Here is a 25,526-nt window from a genome sequence, read left to right on the forward strand (position 1 = left end):
CAGGATTTTTAGTACTGTCATTACCTTCCATAGGCACGTGCAGTTTTATTTCCTGAATTATTTCCCTTTTCTCTATGTACTTAATCCAAAGCATATTCCCCATATTTTCTATCCTATTTGAAATTTCTGGGTCTTGCTCACCATCGTTCGATATAATCCTGTCCAGGTATTTGTAAGTCAGTTGTCACCATCTAATGTTTTCTTATTTGTTTTTTTATTTCCTCCGTTATCGCATTAAGAGGAAACAGTAGCGATCAAAAGGTAACAAAAACGCGTTCCAAGATTGCGGCTGTAATTTTGAATATTTTTTCGAGATATTTGGCACACGTATTCGTAATATAATAAAGAATGGCGGTACAGAGCCCAATTTGAAAAATATATTAATATGTGAAAATTACCCTGTAATTAAATACAATATTAAAAAACGAGCCTGTACCGCCATTAAGAAGAACAAAAAATACACTTTCTTCAAATAAACCTTTTTATCCGATGCCTAGATTTTGTGTCATTTTGGAACTACTAAAATTTTTTATTTCATTAGTAGTTCCAAAATGACACAAAATCTAGACATCGGATAAAAAAGTTTATTTGAAGAAAGTGTATTTTTTTGTTCTTCTTAATGGCGGTACAGGCTCATTTTTTTAATATTGTATTTAATTACAGAGTAATTTCCACATATTAATATATTTTTCAAAGTGGGCTCTGTACCGCCATTCTTTATTATATTACGAATACGTGTGCCAAATATATTGGAACGCGTTTTCGCTACCTGTTGATCGCTATTGTTTCCTCTTAAATAGTCATTGCATATTTTGTTGGTTGTCTGTCTGAGGTTGTTTTTTCTTTAATGTATTTTTCTTCAGGGATCTACTTTATTTCTTTTCTTTTTTTAATTTATTATTTTAATTGGCAAATAAGCTACAATTTACCTTGAAAAATAATTTTATAATTTTATTAACGTTTCGACTTCCACTTCGGACGTGGTTGTCAAAATTCAAAATATTAATATGACAATATTAATTAATATTAATGTAACTTAGAGTTTATTTTCATTAATAATTTTTATTTTGACAACGACGTCCGAAGTGAAAGTCGAAACGTTATCTAATAAAATTATGGTTTAAGTTAAATTGTGGCTTATTTCCCAATTAGAATAATAAATTACATAAATGCCACAAAGAAATAGCTTCAGAACAATATTTCTTTTTTTAGTTTAGTGAATATTTTATAAAGGTGTACTATTTTACCTGCTTTTAAACAAAACAAAATAAATAAATAAAACTTAAACAAGTAACTTGTATCTGTATCTACAGTTGGCATCCATGAACATAGGTAACGTTATGGAAAATAGCTGCAGCAGCTGAGCTTAAAAAACTACAGGGTGATTGAGTAGTATACCTTGGGATACCTGTTGGTGGACAGCAAGGTGGTGACTCTCCATTTCCTTTATGGATTGCGGCGCTATTTAGAAGCTCTTTTTCCACTGAAGCTTGATGGCGAAGTTGCTCCAGTCGAAGCTGGTTTTGCCGTTTCCACTTGGTTCTGCAGTGAAAGAAAACCAGCTATTACTAAGATTATATTTTATTGTTTATTGTTTGGATATTATGTAACAATAGCAATGAATTAAAAACTATTATACTATTAAAAAATCAGTAACAATCAAATTTCTTTTATTTAAAACTAGCTGTATTATTTTTTTCGCGAGATATGTTCATAAGTATAATAGATAATAATGTAGGAACAGCAAGATAATTCAAACAAGTGAGCAGTAATTGAACCGTTTGCAATATATAGCAGACAAAAATAAAGATATCTGATCAAACAATCATCATTATCAATTAGTCAATCGCGTCCACTGCTGGACATGGGCTTCCCTCGATTCTTTTCAGTTTTCTCTACACTGGGTCGCTTGTAGCCAGTTTCCTGCCACTCTTTTTACGTTGTCGGCCCACCTAGTCTATAGTCGTCCTTGTCCTCTTTTAGAGTTTCTGCATTAAACAAAAAGGTTAGTAATAGCCAAAGAACCAATAAGATGCAGATTGGAGTTAGACAATCAAACTTTGATTGTCTAACTCCAATCTGCATCTTATTGGTTCTTTGGCTATTACTAACCTTTTTGTTTTTTGGGCTAATATTTTCATATTCATTTCTTTTGCGTTAATGTTGAATTCGTGCAGTAATCTTTGTAGGTCGTCTTTGCATTCTGCTACTTACACGGTGTCATCAGCATAACAGAGTATTTTTATCTCTGTATCGCCCATTTTGTACCCTCTTTTTTTCTTCACTTGTTTTATTATTGCATTCAGCATTATGTTAAACAGTAGAGGGATTAGTGAATCTCCTTGATTGATTCCTGCGTTTGGAAATTACTAAATGATTAAATTTAATTTAAAAAAATTAAGTAATCATCAACATCACAGTCACTAACATATTATGGTCCATTCCACGAACATACGCTTGTTTTGGATTACTTCGACAACGAGTATTTTACTGTGCAACATAAGAAGTACGAAAGTAAGTGGCGCTAATAATTATTCCAATAAACAACAATGTAATTTGCAATTTACTTTCGTTCTTCTTATTTTGCACAGTAAAATATTCGTTGTCGAAGTAATCCAAAACAGGCGTATGTTCGTGGAATAGGGTATAGCAGATGTGTCGTGGTTAATTATTGAGCTTCAACAGCTCGAATCGTTTGATTATTTAATGATATTTCTCCGCTGGTCGCGGCCATGTGTGTTACTTACATGTACTGCCTTGCCTAGTAAACTGTATGTTGAGAAGCTTTTTCGTAATGTCTGTTCATCTCTGTGGAGATTTGCCACGTTGGCGTTGACTCTGAGGCCTTCCTTGGACCACCAACAATTATACAACAAGTAATGACTTTCAAATACCTGGGAATTTTATTAATCTATCAGTCGATAAGAATATCGAAGAAGAGGTAAAAGACCAAATAATGAAAGCCAATAGAACGGCAGAATGCCTAAACGACACAATTTGAAAAAACAAACACCTAAGAGTGGAAACAAAGGCCCAAATATATAAGTGAATTATTAGGCCAGTTATGACTTAGGCAGCGTTTAGACACAGCGATAAATCGCAGCAATTTATCGATATCAATCGAGTTGCTTCAATTTATCGTTGTGTGTAAACGGTACATCGCAGCGATTTATCGAAATAGAAATTGGATTGGAGTTGGTATCGGATTGGATCAATTTATTCTAACGACCGAGTTGTTTCAGTTTATAATCAATCGCAACAATTTATCGCAGCGTCTAAACAGCTTTAAAAGAATCAATAAATCGCAGCAATTTATCGTCACAATAAATTGCTGCGATTTATAGCGGCGTCTAAACGCCACTTTTCACCGCCGAAACAAGACCAGATACAAGCAAAACACAAAGACATCTGGAGACCAATGAAATGAAGATCTTAAGAAGGATTGCTGGAAAAGAACTACAGGACAGGGTAAGAAGTGAGGAAATCACATATGGGACGACCAAGGAAAAGATGAAATGACAATTTAGGAAGACAGAAGACAGAATGACTGGAACCGTTGAAGAAAAACAGGCAGTAGGCCTGTATAAAAAGAAGAAGAAGAAGTAATTGCTATAAACTTATGTAACACTTACCGTCTATTTTGGTACCAAGTTTTGACTTGCGTTTCGCTGAGATTGAGTGCATCAGCAACATCACTCCTATCAGCAACGGAAAGGTACTTTTGACACCGAAATTTTCGTTCCAGGTAAGCCAACTGAGCATGTGTGAACGCGGTTCTTCGCCTGCGAGGTTTTCTTCCTTTAGAGTTTTCCGAAGACCCCGTTTGTTGTCCTTCGCCGCCGCCCACAAAGAAGACTCCTTTACTGGGAGACGACGCAACAATTGCTGCCGTTGATGAAGGCGGCGATTCGATGTCGATGTCCGTGTCGGCGTCGTGGGACAGAGGGATGGATTCTTGGTCGGAGTAATCGGGATAAGCTGAGAAAAAGAGATAAGTGTTAAAACTCGACAATATGTATTGCTCGCCTAGTTGTACATAATACATTCTAGAAAAATAGTCACTTTTTTTAAAGAATATATACGAACAAGAATAAAAAATTGCTAAACGCGGTAAAAATGTAAGTTGCGCTACAAAATAGCTGATATGATTATTACGTGGCACAAAATCGTTATTATGAAACAGTTCGTGAAGTATGCTTTTTGCGAACGCACGCGATGTTTAGAGCACGAGCGACAACGGAGCGAGTGCTATACATCGCGTAAGTTCGCAAAAAGTACTTCACGCACAGTTTCATACAATATTTTATCTATGATGAACAAATAAAAAAACTGTAACTCTTCGTCACTGGAATTTATTTCTATTCTACAATTTTTAGAACTTTGACATTTAAAAATTCTAACTTCTTTCAAACCACAAAACTGTTAAAACTTTTGTCGTAATTTATTGCTCATTACGTCATTACCATGACAACGCGAAAGTTAAGGATATTTGATTAAATGAAAGTGTGTCAAAAACAGGGCGAAACAGTTATTTTCCTAACTAGTACGGAAAGTGATACTTTCACGGACGAGACTGCCGTTGACCCGAACGGCGCGATAGCGGAGTTCGGGCAAACAGTCGAGTGCGGGGAAGACACTTTCCGCATGAGTTAGGAACAATATTTTTTCTAGTGCCGTACGTTTGGAAAAAAGCCACAAAAAATAGAGTTTTATCATTGATTATAGTATTGGAGGGGTTACCTCCAATACTATAATCAATGGTTTTATCAATTTTTATTTAGAAGTGAAAATACACAAATTAATTCTTTGACAAGGTTGTCAAAAACAAACTTTCTATATAATGGGTTACCACGACGGCGATATTGGTTTCCATGACGACGATTCAAAACCATTGTAATTGTCTACTGATCTGACTTTTAATATTATGTCACAATAATTTTATTTCATCAAATTATCGCGCTAATTTCATTAAAACATGAACACAATAAGATAAATTTGAAATAAATTAGTAAATAATATCTAAATATTAGTTTATTTCATGTATTATAATATATTATAATGCCATATTACAAGGTATTTTACTTTCCCGCACGCCGTGCGGAAAAATTTACTTTCACGCACGCCGTGCGGGAAAGTGCAACTTTCGGAAACGAAATGCGTGCGTGAAAGTGGCTCTTTTAGCACGGCCGTAGAAAAAAGTAATTCCCATTTAAAATACATTGTTCCTTCACGCACACTTTAAACACTTCACGCACTGCTATCTATAATTAAAGTTTTCACAAACTAAAAACTTATACATAATATGACATAAAGTAGAGTAGATAAATGTATTTTTCTATGGATGCTATACAATGTGTAACTTCTCTCACTACCTACATACATTCAAAACGAACAATTCCTCACGCAGTGAGAAAAGTCGGCCATTGCAGTGAGGGTTCTCCTATGGTTTATATTACATAAGATTGTCGTTTCCATGGTAACATGCACAATACAAACACAATTAATCTTGTCAAGCAAAATATGTTGAAGCAAAACTTACCAGGAATTACCTTTTAAATCTGTTCAAGAATAACTGTTAATTAGAATTTTAAATAAATAATGCATATAAATTTTAAGAATATTAAATACCGACATGTACAAATTGTACATATATGTATTTTATTTTAATTTAAATTGTATTTTATTAAAATTTAATTTAAATTATTTAATTTTGAATTTTGAACTCTTGACAAAAACGCATCCATAGAAAAAGTACAGTGTACAGCACATGAGAAAATCACATATTTCTCACTCGCTTGATTTGCGGCCCTCTAATATGTCTTTTTTCTCACTTGTTGTACAATATACTATTTCATGTTGCTGGAAAATAAGATTATAGTTATATTTTGAAATATTTTTCCATAATATTTGCTAACTATAAAATAAAACTCACCACAAAATAAAACCTTTCATACATTTTGTGGTAAGTTTTTTTATAAATTAAATGTATGAACTTAAAAGTAATGTTTCTCGATTACACGTTAAGCATTATAAACCACTAAACCATTATCGCCGAAATGGTCTAAAAGTTACGACGGCAAACTTTTGATCGGGAAAACTGAGTTCATATCCCAACCATCCCAATATACAGGGTGTTTCATTAAGAATTGTCCATATAGTAACTGGAGAAGCCTTAGCACAATATACGAAGATTTAACCTAAAACACTTAAATAAATTGTGGCTCCTTACTGAGATATAGAGTGATTTCTTACAAATATTCTAAAATTATTTTAGCCCATTGTTTTAACACTTTCCAATATTTTTTGTTCACACTTGACAAACAGTTTACACATGTTAAGATACTTTCTCTAATGTTAAAAGATAGTTTTCCGCTGTTACCAAAGGCGTGCTGTAGGGATATATACTTAATCTTTCCCTTTTATTCCCCCTCACAATATACGCCACTGTCGTAATAATCATTTCAGAATGTTTTTTCGATTCTTTGTTACTTTCTACTTAAATACAGGGGCGTAACAGAGGGCCCCGCAGCGTGAAGCTTGCGAAGGGCCCCAATCGCTTAAGGGCCCCATTTTGTCATCTGATATTATGTAAAAATCTGTTATTGTTATATTATTTTTACGTTGTCTGTTTAAATTTAAAAACGTAAAAATTTCTAACTAGACCTATTTGCCAAGTGAATCATCTCATAATATCTATTATAGAAACTTAATCGCTTCCGGATTACCGAAATTTTATGCCAGCGACAATAAACTACTTATATAAACGTGACTATTGAAAGATATTAGAATTGCAATTTGACGAATTTAAGAACAATATTTTTAAATCTAAAAATGGGTTTTCTTTCTCTCTGTTCTTTACCTACTTTTAGTATTTCGATACAATATTATCGCCAGTAATTTCATATTGGTGGTTTGCATTGAATGTTATTTATGTTTGTGTTGTTTTACGGTTATAGTTGCATCAGTTTGGTACGCATTTATTTAACAATTATTGACGACTTTTCTTGTGTAGGTAATCATTGGATAATCTCTCAACAGATAAACGGTAAGATAAGGAAATTATAACACTTACGCTTTAGGGGAGTCAATGTAGAAAAGCTTGCATTGTTTCGGTTTCGGAAAAAATCAAACACGCTTATATTTTTCTAAAACATTTTTTGTTAGTTTATATATCTTATCTTAAAGTGAAAAGTTCTACTCACATATGCCTCTAATTGTTTATTAATTCTTTAAACAATAAAACTGTTTTATATTAAATAATTTTAAAAGATATCGGCGAATTCATCATTTTACTTTGTTCAAAAATGTTTCTATTTGCTTTTTGATTATGCTGAATTCAAACATGCCATTAAATCAGGGCCATAAGTACGATGTTGGGGCCCTGGGGCAAACGTGAACTGGGGGCCCCCTACCGGGAGGTCTGGGGTTAATCACCCAGCAGGAGTCCGGGAAAATTGATATTTAACCACTCGAAAACGCATTTTAATGTACTCCATGACTGAAGTTTCCTGTACCTACCTACATATTGCTATTTTAGTTGACCAACACAACAAAAAATTGGAAATCACATTATTTTAAGCTAAATATTTACCATCAATATAACATCTTTTCTGTTTTCATAAAAAATATACTACATATAATGTTACTTACATTCTTCGGCTATAATGTAGGTTTTTAATCGCGTTATATTGCCTATATGCAGTATAACGCGATTACAATCGCGGGGCCCCCTTCGCCGGGGGCCCCGAGGCACTGCCCCGGTTGCCCCAATGGTAGTTACGGCCCTGTCAGACATTACAATTTGAAAATTCAAAATAAATTTTTTTGAGCACTTATACAGTATGTCTGCGTGGCTTCGAACCACATGGGAAACATTTTTATTATCAATTTTACGAAAAAAGTTATTCTTCATGAAATGCTCTGAATGGTCTTAAATCTGAGATACAAAATAAGCCAGATAAACCATCAGATATCAAAGCTTTATCAATTTTATACGAGGTAAGTAAAAAAATAGGAATTTAACTCAAGGATAAAGTACTTTTATATTTAACAATATACGATTTTAATTTTAATATGTAATTACATCCTTGTAAATAAAAAATTAATTTTTCCAAATATTTCTCAAATTACCGATAACCAACATAATTTTATTACAATAATTATAATAACTATTTTATTATTAATTTTTTAATTTTAAGAAAAAATTATTTATAAAATTCTTACCAGATTCTTTATAAAAAGCTCTGCATTATCTCAAAACGAAGATTCGATCGTAATATATCACATTTTACCAACTTACTTACATTTTACCAACTTTACCAACGACATACGAGGTATGTCGAAAAATATGAATTTCTCTCTAAGATTTAAGTACCTTTATAGTTCACAATATTTCAACTGGAATGATATAATTGCATATTTAAACATAGTTTTTAATTGCGAACAACTTTTTATAATAAAAATTTTCAATATTGTAAAATATAAAGGTGGTATAGGTACTATTGAGCGAAATTAACATTTTTTGATATACCTCGTATAAAATCAATAAAATTTAATATCTGATTATTGCAACTTAGGTTTTATACCATGCAGATCATTTTGTGAAGAATAAGTTTTTTTCGTAATATAGATATGTAATAAAAAAAAGTTTCCCATAGGTTCCAAGCTACGCAAACACACTTTTTTGGAATGGGTCTGTATACCGATAAAGATGAGAAATGTAAGTTGTTATGAACAGTGAATGATAACGCTAACACAAAAAAGTTTTTGTTAAATAAGTCGTATTTAGTAATTGTTTAACGCGGGAGCAGTCGCGCTCACTTTTGTCACGTAAGCAGTCGCGCGTAGAACAAAATCTAACAATACGAATTTAAAACAAATTTCAATTTTATAATATTTTTGTTTGCTTGTTATGTTAAAAATATCTATTTCTAACAATTTTAAAACTAATTGGTTCCCACCAAAGCCATAAATTCCACAAAAAAAAAATAAAAAATGAAATTAAAAAAAATCCTAAGCATTACTACAATCTTCTTCGAGGCACTTACAAGTGGAAAGTTATGTTGCAAAATTGTTCATTAAGTTATCACGGAAAATGATAAAAAGTTGGATTTTTTCTAACGGCGCGACTGCTCCCGGATTAAAAGGGGCCCCATTTCAAATTCTACGGGGGGGCCCCGACGGAGTTTGTTACGCCACTGCTTAAATATCATCCTATTGTCTCAATGCGCTAGAGTGAGTAGTTTTAAAGGTAAGGGATTCAATAAAATTATGTATTTTAAATACATAATCTTATAGACCTGGATCCCGCGTACCAAAAAAAGTTGATTAATAGCAAGCTGAAAATTTGTTAATAGCTTAACGGTGTCTAGTCGGACAAACTTTGAAGTATGGGAACACGGAACACTGGAACAGGGAAAGTTTTAATTGTGGAACAGGTTAAAAATTTGGAACGTCAGACTACGAAAACGTTCCATGTATTTTGTCGGACAGAACTTCTAATTGATTTGTTACCATTTCTCTCATGCAAAAATCAGACTGGTGTTTATCACCAACCGAGCATTTTAATGAGTGGAACATAAAGAACATGTCAAATGACAGGAATCATGTTGGTTAGTAATAGCAGTCTGTTTTTTGCATGGTAGGCTGACGGGTTACTGGCTCACTTTGGTAATCGGTTCATCAGGGTCTCCGAAGTGGATGGTGTAGTTGTTCTGGGTTGACCCTGGGTTGCTGAATAAGTAAAATAAGTGATCGACAATGGCGTCAATGGCCAGAGGATTGTAAGAAGTGCTCACTTAACGCTTGATCTATTTTTCTTTCCCGAAGAAGTGATCGACAACGACCAGAGGAGAGGGTTGTGAGAATTGGTCGTTTATTTCTAGATCTTTTCTTCTCTCGAAGAAGAAGAGTTCACATGTTTGTTCGTCATCTGTCATAAGTTTGTTTGTTCCCTGATGACGTATGATATGTACCGAAGAATTGATCGACAATGACCAGAGGGTTGTAACTTCTCACTTATCGCGAAATCTCGTTAATTATATAGGGTGACTATGTTTTTAATAAATATGGTATTTATATAAATAAACAACTAAAATTCGTGGTTGAGGGTAAACATTTTGAATCTAGAAAAATTTTTGAGTTTCGTTTTATAAAATTTGTCGAGCCCGGCCTGACCTAGCCTAGTAAAATCATATTATCTTTAGGTACTCTTGAAATTTGTAGAATAGGAAAGGAAACATAATTTTAAAGTTAAAGCTGTAAAACTTTTTCGAGATTCAAAACTTTTTCCCCCGAAACACAAATTTTAATTCTTTATTTATATAAATACCATATGTATTAAAAACAAAGTCACAGTCACAATGTACAATTAACCGAAAAGAAGAAGAGATCTAGCGAGCGAAGGATCTACAGGCAAAGAGTCTACACAGCTGACAAACAAACAAGTGACAATTCTTTTTCGGGAGAGAGGAAGAGATCTAGAGATAAACGACCAGTCCTTACAACCCTCTGATAATTGTCGATTACTTCTTTGGGAAATAAGATGAGATCAAGCGATATGTGGACACTTCTTATAACCCTCTGGTCATTGTCTATCACTTATTTTACTTCTTCTGCGATCCAAGGTTAACCCAGGACAACTACACCATCCACATCGGAGACCCTGATGGACAGGTTACTAAAGTGAGCCAGCTTACTTATTACCAATATAATTTAATCCTGATTTTTAAATGGTATTAGAATATATTTCATAGCACTTAAACTCTTCTTCTTCTTCTTAAAGTTCCCTCTCCTATCGGAGGTTGGATATCATAATGGCTATGGTCACTTTGTTGGCTGCTGCTCTGAATAGTTGTAATGAACTACAGTTAAACCATTCTCTAAGGTTCCTCAGCCAGAAGATGCGTCTTCTTCCTATGCCTCTTCTTCCTTGGATCCTTCCTTGCATAATAATTCTCAGCAACTCATATTTTTCTCCTCTGGTAATGTGACCCAAATATTCCAGTTTTCTAGTTTTTATACTTTTCATAATTTCTAACTCCTTATTTAAACGTCGTAGCACTTCAACATTGGTAATCCTTTGAACCCACTGAATTTTCAATATTCTTCTGTAACACCACATTTCGAACGCTTCTATTCTTCTTATGTGTTGTCTCTTCAATGTCCAAGCTTCCATTCCGTATAGCAATATAGAAAATATGTAGCATCTTAGAGCCCTCAATCTGAGAGGCAACTGAAGGTCTTTGTTTGTAAGCAGTGTCTTCATTTTTATAAATGCTTGCCTTGCAGTTTCAATTCGGACTTTAATTTCTTTGCTTTGGTCATTTTTGTCATCAACCCAGGTTCCCAGATATTTATATGTCTTAACTTTTTCTATTTGGGTTTGCTCTGTCATTAACCTTTCATTTCCATGTTCTGTTTTTGATACAATCATAAATTTAGTTTTTTTCTTGTTTATTTTTAGTCCGTATCGAATGCAATAATCGTTAATTCTATTTAGCAATTCTTGTAGTGATTCCAGGGTGTCTGCCATTATAACGGTGTCATCAGCGAATCTTATGTTATTTACTATTCTTCCGTTTATAAAGATTCCATCACTTAGCTCCGCTAGCGCTTCCTGAAATATGGCTTCACTGTACAGGTTAAACAGTAGCGGTGACAGAACACAACCCTGTCTTACTCCTCTCTTTATATCAATATTCTCGGAGTCCTGTTCTTCTATCTTTATATTGGCCTTTTGCTTCCAATACAGATTGATGATAATTCGTAAATCTCGTCTGTCTATATCTCTGTTTTTCAATAATTCTATTAGTTTTTCATGTCGGACCCTGTCGAACGCTTTTTCGAAGTCGATGAAACAGGAATAACTTAAAGTCTTACGGTACTTTTTATGAAAAAAATTAGCATGAAGCTTCAAAAATATGAGTTTTCTTTATGTCTGCCATCACAATAACTAATTTTCTCTTATTAAAATACCCTCCCGGCGTTAAAACCTCAAAAACAAAACACATAAAAGAATCACTCTAAATTTTCAACCGGATTTTTATCACTCGAAAGGAAAAACAAAACAGAGCGATGAGCATCGGCCTAAGGCCATTCGATCTCTTGAACACAAAGCGGTGGTTCATTCATTAAAGCGAGAAGTAAACTGCTCAAAAACGCATTGAGTAGACAACAACCCCCTAATTGGAGAATCCGAGCTCGCAAATCATAAGATAAGGGGTAGCGGCACATTCAAGAGGTGACTGCTGCCTTAATTATGGCTAGAGGGGAGAGAATCATCTTAGAAAGGCATGTAATGTGGAAAATTGTGTTGGTTTTTTACTTTTTAAAAACGTTATACAAAAAAGAGATGTCTGATATACAATATAGCTCATCTAAAGAAGTGGATAAGTTGTTTCAACAAATGTTCTTTATACTTCTCTAGAAACCACATTCCTTTCATTTCTATTTACATATTGTACGTTACGGACAGACACAATATTAACCGTATGTATTGTTATCACATATGAGTTCAATTTTTATATTTGGGGGTTTTGGAGGTCAGTGAACACAAATTTCTCATGACGGCGATGGCCTCCGAGAATACCTGGTGCCCAGGGTGGAGCTCGTCGCCGGGGACGATCGAATAATTCGCGAAATGAAGATTGGATCGAAAAACTGAAAAATACGCGTTTAATATATTTCAAAAATCTATCGAATGACACTAAAGACGACCCCCACTCCATCCCCTGGAGGTGGGGTGGGGGTAACTTTAAAATCTTAAACGGAAACGCCCATTTGTTATTACAGATTTGGATTGCTTACGTAAAAATAAGCAACTTTTATTTGAGAAATTTTTTCGAATTGTGGATAGATGGCGCTATAATCGGAAAAAACGATTTATCGTGATACCATATTATGTAAATTATAGAAACGGTCTAATATCTCGAGAAATACACTTCCAAATAAAAGACCAAAAAATACGTATTTAATATTTTTCAAGAACCTATCGAATAACATCAAACACGACTCTCCACTCAACCCCCTGGAGGTGGCGTGGGGGTTAACTTTAAAATCTTAAATGGGAATCCCCATGTTTTATTGCAGATTTGGATTCCTCATGAAAAAGTAAGTAATATTTATTCGAAATATTTATTAGAATTGTTAATAGATGCAGGGCCGTAACTACCATTGGGGCAACCGGGGCAGTGCCCCGGGGCCCCCGGCCAAGGGGGGCCCCGCAGGTGCCCCTTTTTTGACCGTGCATAGAGTTTAACGGAAAATAAAAATATGTATTTTAAAAGCCGATCCTAACGAAATATTTTTAAATGACACCTTACAGGGCACCCTAGAACTGAACGTAAAGATTTAATTTTTCACTGCAAAAATTAGTATTTTTGACTAAAATGCAATTGGAACAGAACCCTTAGAAGGGGCCCCTGAGGCCTGAGCTGAGCTGTGGCTCCCATTAGTTATTTCGGCGTAATAAAACCTAAAATTCCATTGGTAGAGGGGACCGGGCTAAGCTGGGGCCTCCGAGACTTATATTTCCCCGAGGAAATTAGTTATTTTATTTTGGTGAAATAAAGACTAAAATGCAACCAGAATAGCGGCCCCGGTCCCAGCTACTTTGTCTTAACCAATTTTCCCCAGACCACATATTGATACGTGAACGGAACCAAATGGTACCACATATTGAAAAGAAAGATAAGGGTAAGATGAAATGAGCACATTGGAATCAGCCCTACCAGTACCACAGCATAATAAATTTAACAGCAGTGACGGTATTCGCCTTCAAGAGTGTCACTCCTGAAGGTACCGGATATCGTTTTCTAATATCCTCGTCAAATAGGATTCTGCTCTCATTAGAGCTGTATACAATTACTTCCCGACGGTCTCCTCCTTTTTGACATTTTCCTATCTCCGTCAATTTTTCTTCCGCTTTTTCCACATCGAATTTTACCGCATTCTTGAATTTTTCTTCACCTTTTCAATTTTCTGTATCTCCTCAGCAATCTGATTTACCTCTTCCTGCATTTTCTCTAAATAAACCTTCATATCTTCATATTTTTCCATTCGGTTTTGAAGTTACAAGAAATTTTCTTTTTATCGTTTCATTATATTATATCATTTTGTTTTACTATCTGTTCATTTTGTTGTTTTTCTTTTAAATTTTTTAAAGCGAATAAAAAATAAGGTGATTTCAAATTTTTTTTTGTGTTGGTCAACTAAAATAGCAATATGTAGGTTCAAGAAACTTCAGTCATAGAATCCATTAAAATGCGCTTTCAAGGGGTTAAATATCAAACATTTTTCCGGACCCCGCCTTCGGCTGAGGGGTAAACCCCCAGATCCCCCTGAGGGGTAAACCCCCAGATCCCCCAGCAGGGGGCCCCAAGATCACCTTTGCCCCGGGGCCCCTAACATCGTAGTTACGGCCCTGAATAGATGGCGCTAATAAATAGTGTTTTCCGATTATAGCGCTACCTATCCATAATTCGAAAAAATGTCTCGAATAAAGGTTATAGCCAGGGAGGTAGTGTCAAATTTGACCGGAGCATTTTAGCATGGCTGGTTTCTTATTATTTAGGTAGGTGCTCCAAAGCTTATTAACAAATGATGTGTCAGCTGGCCCAAAACCGGGGATTTTAGTCAAGAAAAGGTAAAACATGAAAGTTGATGGACCAATGCTACAGCTTAAATGTCAAATATTTATGTATGTTACTCAGAATATTTAATGGACTTGCTTACTTGGCGCCTACCTGTCACTCAGGAGATCCGGGTTCAAATCCTGGCGCGGAAAATTATTTTTGTTTTTTAAATTGACATTTTATTTTGAAAAATATTTATTTTTCTAATACCACGTTTTTATTATTTATACGAGACAATATAAAAAAATCTGTATGTCTTTTATAGAATTATGCATAGAACTTATGAAATAGCATAATATATACATTTGATCATAAATATTATGATTCACCTTAATAAGCAAAATTGCTGTACATGAACCCCTGAAGCTTCCTGAGTTAGTACGACCAATCTAAGTGAAAAAGGTGGTTGGCCTCCGCACCCCACCACCCTCCTGACATTTTTTTATCTTTTTAGACAAACTGTTTTTTGCATAATTTTATGTGATGTAAAACCAAAAAATACATACAACCCTAATTTTTCACTTTTCTATCACCAACCCCCATTTTTAATAGCAATCTAATTATTTCCCTGTTCTCTATAATATATAAAAATGAATTTTTGTCTGTATGTCCGTTATAGAATCGTAAACTATGCATTTAATCATATAATGACCTCAAGCAAAGTATTTGTACTTACATGAACCCAGGAAGGAGTTAATACGACCAACCTAAGTAATCATTATTTTGTGATGTCTGCGTAAATAAATTATTTACGCAGACACCACAAAACAATAAGTATGTATTGTTTATTAGAAAAAAGTAGACGCAATATTTTTGAGTACTTTTTGGCTTTCTGGTAATTTTTAGGTATTTAACTTTTAAACATTATTGGGTTCTAAGGCGGTACGAAGTTTGCCTGGTCAGCTAGGTAATACTAAAAAAATATTCTTGGACTAGTTTGGCAAAGACTAAAAAGTATAAATCATTAATTTATGAATTTTAGATTGTAAGAAAAAAGCGTCCACATGGAACAAGTGGAAGAAGGTCTGAAAACACTTGAGATTACCAATTGGAGGAACAAAGCAAGGAACAGAACAGAATGGCGGAAAATCTTAGAACAAGCCAGGAGCCAAAAAAGGGTTGTCGAGCTACTGATGATGATGATGAAGAAAAAATGATACGGGATTTCCGTATTTTTCTGTCACGTTCACTTGGCCAGCTAACATTTTTTGCCATGTACCTACATAATGCAGCTGACGATTTTTTCTTCATCATTATCATCAGTAGCTCGACAACCCTTTTTGGCTCCTGGCTTGTTCTAAGATTTTCCGCCATTCTGTTCTGTTCCTTGCTTTGTTCCTCCAATTGGTAATCTCCAACTGGTAATTGTTTTCACACCTTCTTCCACTTGTTCCATGTGGACGCTTTTTCCTTACAATCTAAAATTCATAAATTAATGATTTATACTTTTTAGTCTTTGCCAAACTAGTCCAAGAATATTTTTTTAGTATTACCTAACTGACCAGGCAAACTTCGTACCGCCTTAGAACCCAATAATGTTTAAAAGTTAAATACCTAAAAATTACCAGAAAGCCAAAAAGTACTCAAAAATATTGCGTCTACTTTTTTCTAATAAACAATACATACTTATTGTTTTGTGGTGTCTGCGTAAATAATTTATTTACGCAGACATCACAAAATAATGATTACTTAGGTTGGTCGTATTAACTCCTTCCTGGGTTCATGTAAGTACAAATACTTTGCTTGAGGTCATTATATGATTAAATGCATAGTTTACGATTCTATAACGGACATACAGACAAAAATTCATTTTTATATATTATAGAGAACAGGGAAATAATTAGATTGCTATTAAAAATGGGGGTTGGTGATAGAAAAGTGAAAAATTAGGGTTGTATGTATTTTTTGGTTTTACATCACATAAAATTATGCAAAAAACAGTTTGTCTAAAAAGATAAAAAAATGTCAGGAGGGTGGTGGGGTGCGGAGGCCAACCACCTTTTTCACTTAGATTGGTCGTACTAACTCAGGAAGCTTCAGGGGTTCATGTACAGCAATTTTGCTTATTAAGGTGAATCATAATATTTATGATCAAATGTATATATTATGCTATTCACAAGTTCTATGCATAATTCTATAAAAGACATACAGATTTTTTTATATTGTCTCGTATAAATAATAAAAACGTGGTATTAGAAAAATAAATATTTTTCAAAATAAAATGTCAATTTAAAAAACAAAAAGAATTTTCCTCGCCAGGATTTGAACCCCGATCTCCTGAGTGAAAGGTAGGCGCCAAGTAAGCAAGTCCATTAAATGTTCTGAGTAACGTATATAAATATTTGACATTTAAGCTGTAGCGTTGGTCCATCAACTTTCATGTTTTACCTTTTCTTGACTAATATCCCCGGTTTTGGGCCAGCTGACACATCATTTGTTAATAAGCTTTGGAGCACCTACCTAAATAATAAAAAACCAGCCATGCTAAAATGCTCCGGTCAAATTTGACACTACCTCCCTGGCTATTACTTATTTTTACGAAAGGAATCCAAATCTGCAATAAAGAATGGGGGCTCCTACTTAAGATTTTAAAGTTACACCCCACCCCACCTCCAGGGAGTGAAGTGGAGGATCGTGTTTTATGTTATTCGATAGGTTCTTAAAAAATATAGAAGACGTATTTTTTGGTTTTTTATTTGGAAGTGTATTTCTCGAGATATAAGACCGTTTCTATAATTTACCTATAGTATCACGAAAAAATCGTTTTTTCCTATTATAGCGCCATCTATCCACAATTCTAAAAAATGTCTCGAATAAGAGTTGCTTACTTTTAAGTAAGAAATCCAAATCTGCAATAACAAATGGGGTTTCTATTTAAGATTTTAAAGTCAACCCCAACCCCACCTCCAGGGGGTGGAGTGGGTTGGTCGTGTTTAGTGTCATTCGATATATTTTTGAAAAATATTAACACGTATTTTTCAATTTTTCGATCCAATCTTCATTTCGCGAATTATTCGATCGTCCCGCGAATTATTTGGTCGTCCCAGGCGACGAATTCCACCCTGGGCACCAGGTACCTCGGAGACCATCGCCGTTACGAAATTCGTGTTCAGTGACCTCCAAAACCTCCCAAGTATAAAACGGCGCACATGGGTTCGCTCCCAACCCCTATAAAACCACTTTTATTGTACACGAGTTCGCTCCGAAACTCATACCCGAAAGTTAAGTTATGACCGAAGGGTTAGGTCTTCCTACCTGAAGCCGGGAGCGAATCCATGTGCAGCCGTATAAAAATGTAACTCATTTCCGTCAATATTTCCTAAGTCCTAAATTTTTTATTTTCCATCTCTTCGAGATGCACTTTAAAGATGCTTTTTCTCATGCGCAAAAACTTTTTCCCCGGGGATCAATTTAGTTCACAAAATTGCCTGACACTCTCACGAATCGAATGCAAAAAGTTGCATGACGATTCATCTTACTGCACAAATTCCTAGGTTTAATGCTTCGTTGCCTCGTCTATGTAAGAGTATTGTGAAAATTGTTTTGTAATAAAAAAAGAATGTGTGTGTACTTTGTACGCACGTAAGAAGTTATACTTCTATTATATAATTTCAACGAAATAAATATAGTTAACAGTTTATTTGTATTTTATTTAAATATTAAACTAACTTTCTTACCTACCACTTTCAAAAAATTGTTATTAAAACAATACCAAAAATTAAAATAAAAAAAAGAATATGAATCGTCCGGGACCTCTCGATCTCTGGTCCAATGCTCTACCAACCAAGCTATCAAGCCCCGTCTACGTGACGTCTCTGATATAATTACACATCAAGGTGACAAATAGATCAAGTGAAGTAGAAAATTAGCGTACTCCCGAGGAAGACAAATCCAAAGACACAAAAGTTATAATAAATAATACATTTACTAAAAACACTAATATAGGTACTCGTATTCTTTTAATGACTTATTTGCGCTGATATAGTACATACTGTTATGCTCTGTATTTCTCTCTTTTATGAGATTGATGAGCAAATTTTTAATTTAATTAATTACTCAATTATTTTAATTACTGCTTATGTAAAACAAAACCAAATTTAAATTAAATTTTCTAATAAACTTTATTCTTAGGGCTATTTTATTTTTGATGCGTTACCTTTGGTTTGTGGCTTCTGGTATCTCTAGTTGCTTACTCCATCCAGGGCAAAACAGGGAAATTAAAACACACTCAATGTCATATAAATTTTAAAATTATTATTTATTTATCCAATATACCATAAACATAAGATTTTAAAATATGCTAAAATTTTAGATTTGTTGCAACTATTTCTCATCTAATAAATTAAGCTTTAATTCTGATATCTCCTCTATTTTTAACAAAAAAAATTATTTAAATATTTCGTTATTTATTCTTACAAAATTTAATAACATTTACTTTTCTCCTTTTGAATTGATTACTTATTTCTTCTTTAAAATTCGGAATGACTAATTATGTTATAGAACTGTTCAATACAAAAAATAAGCAAATATGGTGTGGATATAAACAAACTCTCTCCGTTTCCCAAATGATTTGACTAACCTTTTTGTTTCTTCTCTACTTCTTTTCCCGGATTGCGTCGTCCTCGATTCTCCCACACGCACTCTTAGGATGTTGCGAAAGGTCCCTCTCGTCCAAACTGCTTCACAAACAAACAAACAGGACTCGCTCGAATTCTTGACTCAGTTTTCTCTCTGCTCGATATCTTGTGCAAATAGATACCAATCAGCTACTCGTTCTAGACAGAAACAGGAATTTTCCTCGGTCCCAGGAAAATTAACTTCTCAACTCGCAAAGGCCAACTTCACCACTTTACACTGACTTCTCACTTTTCAAAAACTGGACTGCTGTCTCCAGATATTCATTACACACTGCCTATTTTTTCTCTCGTCAAAGTCAGACTCAACACTCTCATCCCTTCCATCCATCATTTTTCACCAATCACAAAAACATCCTTTCTACCCACTACACCTATATTATCATTTCTTAAGAACCAATTAATTTGTATACAACTTTCCAATTTGTTCAATTCCGGGAGACATCAAATTACTTTAGTTGTTTCAAAATGCTAAACAAAAAGCCTTACATTCTGAACTCAATAAATTTGTTTACCGCTTAACCTTCTTCGAATTTTTTTTAAAATGTCTTATTGTCCATTGCAAAGAGAAATAAAACTGTATTGTCTAATCTGACCGCACCATTGTTTTAACTCCGTTCAAAAACCCATTAAGAAAACCACCTTCTTAACGATTTCACTTTCTGCGAAAACAGTGATTACTAACTAAATTATCCTATTACAATTTTTGGTCATATACCTACAGGGCGATGAAAATCTATAATTTCGTGGTCTCTGATATAAATTTATTTTCTAAATTTTTTCAAAAAAAAATTATACAACAATACATATCTTGAAAGATTAGCAACGAACTATATACTGTCTGTGTGCGCATACGCCCAGAATTATAAAATTTCACTCTCAATCGTAAAGAAGTATAACTTCAAAAATTCAACAAGATTTGGCAACAAGATCTTGTGGCATGTCCAATTTAAGTAGGTATTATGTTTATATGAGATTGAGCCACAATTATTGGGGTAATGAAAATTACATTTTTAATTACTTAAATGTTTTAGGTATTCACGTAAATCGTCCTAAAAAACTTCTGGGAAGATTTTATAACCTGATTTTATTTCTTTAGACACTCACAACAAGGGACTTAAATATTTTTCCTTTCTTAAATAAAATGGTGTACCATTTCAAGTTTATTTCATTTTCCGCTGTGTAGTTTGCAGTGGAACTTCGAATTGTGTTTATGAGACCCCTGTCAAAGGATAAGATATTTTTGATACATTTCGTATTTCTTTATATTTTCTTCACTTCAGGTATAGCTCAACAATCAGTTTGAATAACCATCTAAATATTTATAAAATGGATAAATCATTTTGAAAGTTTTGTAACGATAAAGTAAGTCTAATTAATGATTCAATAAAAAAACGGTATCCATAATATTTGTCTGTCTTTACATTGCACTGATTGTATTCAACTTCTTGACGTGTTCTTTTTTGGGCCTACTAGACCTACTATAACCAGAGAACAACAACCACATGTTGTTCTCTGCTATAACCAAGAAATTACTAAACGTAAAAAAATATTATTTTTTAAATGTCAAGCTCAAACCTTATTGTATCAGATACCGATAAGTGATTTGGTCTTATTCTATTTTAAAATATTATTTTTTAGTTGTTAACCCTTAAACGCCCAACCTTTTTTAGGTTCCATGTACGCCCAAGGGTGGGTAAAAAATGTCCAACTCGAAATTGAGAGCTGTTGGAAATGGATTAAACTTAAGAATCTTATGCTTAATAAACACAGCATCTTCTAAAATATTAATATAAACAATTTACAAACCTTACAACAAAATTACAATGTACATAAAAATTAACAAACCAGTAAAAGCCAGTAATTCACATTTGTCGATTTTCTCCACATTCTTCCTTTCAACCTCCTCATTGGCGGATAATTATGTAGATTATGTAATTATACGTCGATAATTATATGGATTATCTTCCTACCAACGAGAAATTATGTAGAAACCTTTTTAGTAACAAGTTTTACCAAGAGTGTACTTTTTATGCCCACCCATATTTAACTCAAGATGCTACTTTTATTTTCAAAAATATCGGTAGAACCAAATTAATATTCGATAAAGGGCTGTCTTTTTAACAATAAATATTTTTTTTAAAATTTTTAAACACGTAAGAAATATGTTACAAGGGAATACGCATTAGGTGGACATTTTTTACCCACCCTTGGGCGTTTAAGGGTTAATGCCCGATCGCCCGTCCTCTCATATGAGCTTAAAAATTAAAAAACAAAACAATATTTTAGAATAAAACATGCCAAAAATTCTTATATGGATCTGATAGATGAAGGTTTGAGCTTGAATTTAGGTACTCTCTAATTTTAAAAATGATTTTTTTACCTTGAAAATCGTGTTTTAGAACCTTGAAAATCGTTATTTTTCGATTTTTTTCAGTTTTAAATTGTTTATAACTCGGAAATAATTAACTTTAGAGGAAAATTACAAAAGACCTTTTTTGTTCCCAATGATACAAAGAACCTAAAATAATATCTACTCGGGCTGAAAATTTTGATTTTTATAATTTGTTTAAATTTTTTTTAACAAATGTAGCAATAATTTCGAAATTATGACATTTAGGTATAGGGAATATAACATTAAAAATAATAAGTGTTTCTTAAGGACTTCAAAACGCAAAAAATATACAGGGTGTTCCATTTAAAATTAGAAAGTTCAGTAGATTTCCAGAAAAACGGAAGATCTGACAACAATGTAATTACCACTATATTATCGGCCACATTAGATTATCCTTGCCGACCAAAATTTATAAAAATCGTTCAAGCGGTTTCCGAGAAATTACCGTGTTTCCATACTTTCTCTCTGCCCTGTATAATAGAAGTCTAAAAAATAATTTGTACGGGTTTACTTACTTTCATTGGAATTGCTGTTGTTGATAACATCCCCTAACAAGTCTTTAATCAAAAACGATTTATGTTCCTGCATTTCAAATAATTATAATAACACTACACATAACTCAAAACAAATCTAAAACAAAAATTCTAAATAAAAACTTTTTTTGGTATTAGAATCACTTTTTGTCCATCAAAATACTTTCCTAAATGATCTGCTAAAGAGAAGAGATAACATTAAACCAGAAACGTTAAAGATATAAGTTGTTCCAACCACAGCATCCCTTGCACAGTTCAACCCCGTTTTCGCTAAACTCCTCCTACATCGTTTGTAAGCACCACCCACTCACCCTTTTCAAAATGTATTCCGATGGACTTTTGACATTGGAAAATTGGCGGAAAATGATTATTTAAAGTGTTTATTTAATGTGATTAATTTTTTTTTGCTTTTGTGTGGGTTTTGCGCATCTCGTTATAGGGTTGAGGAGATATTTTTATTTATGAAGCAGTATTTTTAACGAAGGAAGTGAAAATATAGTATGCCAAAGTGTGTAAATAATGTATTTCTTCAGCTGAGTCAATTAGTAATAATTAGACTTAATTAGACTTTTAAAAAAAAGAACTGTTTATAATAAAACGTTTTTATTATTTATAGGACCCAATATAAAATTATTTTGTTGTTTTAATTTCTGTCAATAAAAGAATTTTATAATCGACTATTTTAGAGGCATATTTTCTCTAGCGGATGTAAACTCATATAAACCAAAGAAAATATTTAAAATGGTATATATAATATTCATATACAGGGTGTAACAAAAATACAGGTCATACATTAAAGTAAATATTCTGGGACCAAAAATAGTTCGAATGAACCTAACTTACCTTAGTACAAATATGCACATAAAAAAAGTTACAGCCCTTTGAAGTTACAAAACGAAAATCGATTTTCTCGAATATTTCGAAAACTCTTAGAGATTTTTTATTGAAAATAGGCACGTGGCATTCTTATGGCAGTAACATCTTAAAGAACAATTATAGTGAAATTTGTGCACCCCCTAATAATTTTATGGGGTTTTGTTCCCTTAAAGCCCCCCAAACTTTTGTGTACGTGCCAATTAATTTATTATTGTGGTACCATTAGTTAAATTTAATATTTTCAAAACTTTTTTGCCTCTTAGTGTTTTTTCGATAAGGCAGTTTTTATCGAGATGCGGCTTCTTTTTTAATACGTTTACATACAAAATGTATGGGGGTTTTGTGCCTTTAAACCCCCCCCCCCAAATGTTTGTGTACGTTTCAATTAAACTATTACTGCGGTACCATTAGTTAAACAGTCTTTTTAAAACTTTTTTGCCTCTTTGTATTTTTTAGATAAGGCACCTTTTATCGAGATGTGGCTTCTTTTTTAATATGGTTCAAAATACATATACCTAAAAATGTAAATCATAAATAAATTTTCATATAGTAATTACCAAGTGTCCATAATCGTACTTAACCATATACAAATTTGTGGTGGATTTGACAAATATTCAAAATATCTCGATAAAAACTGATTTTTCGAAAAAGTACTAAGAGGCAAAAAAGTTTTTAAAATATTGTGTTTAACTAATGGTACTATAAAAATAATTAAATTGGAACGTATACAAAAGTTTGGGGGGGGGGGGGTTTAAAGGAACAAAACCCCCATAAAATTTTTGAGGGGTTTCCAAATTCCACTATAATTTTTTCTTAAGATACTACTGCCATAATAATGCAACATGTCCATTTTCAATAAACAAAGCTCTAATAGTTTTCGATATACATATTGGGAAAAATCGATTTTCATTTTGTAACTTCAAAGGGATGTAACTTTTATTATGTGCACATTTGTACTAAGGTAAGTTAGGTTCAATCGAACTATTTTTGGTCCCAGAATATGTGAATAAATTTATGACCTGTATTTTTGTTACACCCTGTATAATAATTACCTTATAAAATATGAACTTTAAGTATATTAACTTTTAATAAAATTATTTATTTAAAAAATTAAAAAAAGATACGCAACAGCATAGTTTCGAAATCGGGATCTCTCGATATCTGCAGTCTAATGCTGTACCACTGAGCCACCATCAATTTGTAATTATCGATTTGTTGACGTACTTTAAAATGGAATCTAAAAATGTCATTGCATTAGTCACATTTTTAAAATACATAAATATTTAGTTTGAAATTAAAAAAATCGATTTATCCATAATGAAAAACTGGAACGAACATCGGAACATGTAAACCAAATGGAACCATATAATATATTAGCGAACATCTGTAAAAACAACAAGCCGTATAGCAGAAGACCCGTTGGAAGGTCGCCGAAAAGGTGGAAAACAATGTACAGTAACAACAACTGAAACAGAATAAGAAGTAGACAAACAGGAGTAATCCTCGTCGCACGAAGAAGAAAAAGAAGAAGAAGATTTATCCAAATAATAGCAATTAAATATTGCATTGTTAGCAAGTTCTGAGCTATTCAGTAAATTTTAGCTGCCTAGGTAGCCTAGAACTCTGTTTAAAATGGATTACAAAATTTGCGGAGACAGTGATAAAGACGAAGCCAAGTATATAAAAACGTTTTAAAAAGTACCGCTACATTGAGGCATGTGCGTTAGCGTCTTAAGTATATAAATATGAATTTGCATTACAACTTTGCTAAGTACTTTGTCCACCGTACAACCCCAAACAGCAAAAAGAATGTGTGTGTACTTTGTACGCACGTAAGAAATTATACTTCTATTATAATAATCTAACTTCATATTATGATTTCAACGAAATCAATATCTACTTTAAACAGGTTTTTGTATTGTATTTAAAGACTAAACTAATTTTAGAAAGAACTAAAAGAATAGGTACCAAAAATTAAAAAAAAAATATGACTTTGTCCGGATTTGAACGGGGGACCTCTCGATCTCTTGGCGAATGCTCTACCGATGAGCTACCACCGTTGTGTATACATACGATAATTTCTCGGGCATAATTACAATCACGATGACAGATAGATTAATTAAAAATAAACATTTTCAATAATACTTATTACGAAGAAGACAAATCCACAGACACAAAAATTATAATAAATATATTTACTAAAAACTCTAATAATATATTCTTTTCACGCACACCTTATTTGCGCTACATAACTTAAAAGATGTAGCGACTAATACCATACTGTCGGTGTGCGCATGCGCCCAGAAAAATAAAAATTCACCCTCGTGCCTAAAGAAGTATAACTTCAAAAACCGAAAAAACGGCCACATACATTTTACACAATCACATAAAAAACTTTTATCATGGTATAGGTGTAGGTATCACCGTATCACCCATCCATTTTGGCCTAGTAGAG

General features: G+C 33.3%; 1 protein-coding gene across 1 annotated transcript; it reads right to left on the reverse strand.

Annotated features, from left to right (window-relative positions):
* Positions 1 to 1,148: 1,148 nt before the first annotated feature.
* LOC114324517 (barH-like 2 homeobox protein) lies at positions 1,149 to 22,250 on the reverse strand. Its single transcript, XM_028272375.2, has 3 exons — positions 22,178 to 22,250; positions 3,633 to 3,978; positions 1,149 to 1,542 (listed from the first exon to the last, which is right to left on the reverse strand). Exons 1-3 carry the CDS (start codon positions 22,248 to 22,250, stop codon positions 1,308 to 1,310), a joined length of 654 nt encoding a protein of 217 aa, XP_028128176.1. The 3' UTR covers positions 1,149 to 1,307.
* Positions 22,251 to 25,526: the final 3,276 nt, after the last annotated feature.

The sequence above is a fragment of the Diabrotica virgifera genome, chromosome 6 (genome assembly GCF_917563875.1).
Source record: "Diabrotica virgifera virgifera chromosome 6, PGI_DIABVI_V3a".
NCBI lineage: Eukaryota > Metazoa > Arthropoda > Insecta > Coleoptera > Chrysomelidae > Diabrotica > Diabrotica virgifera.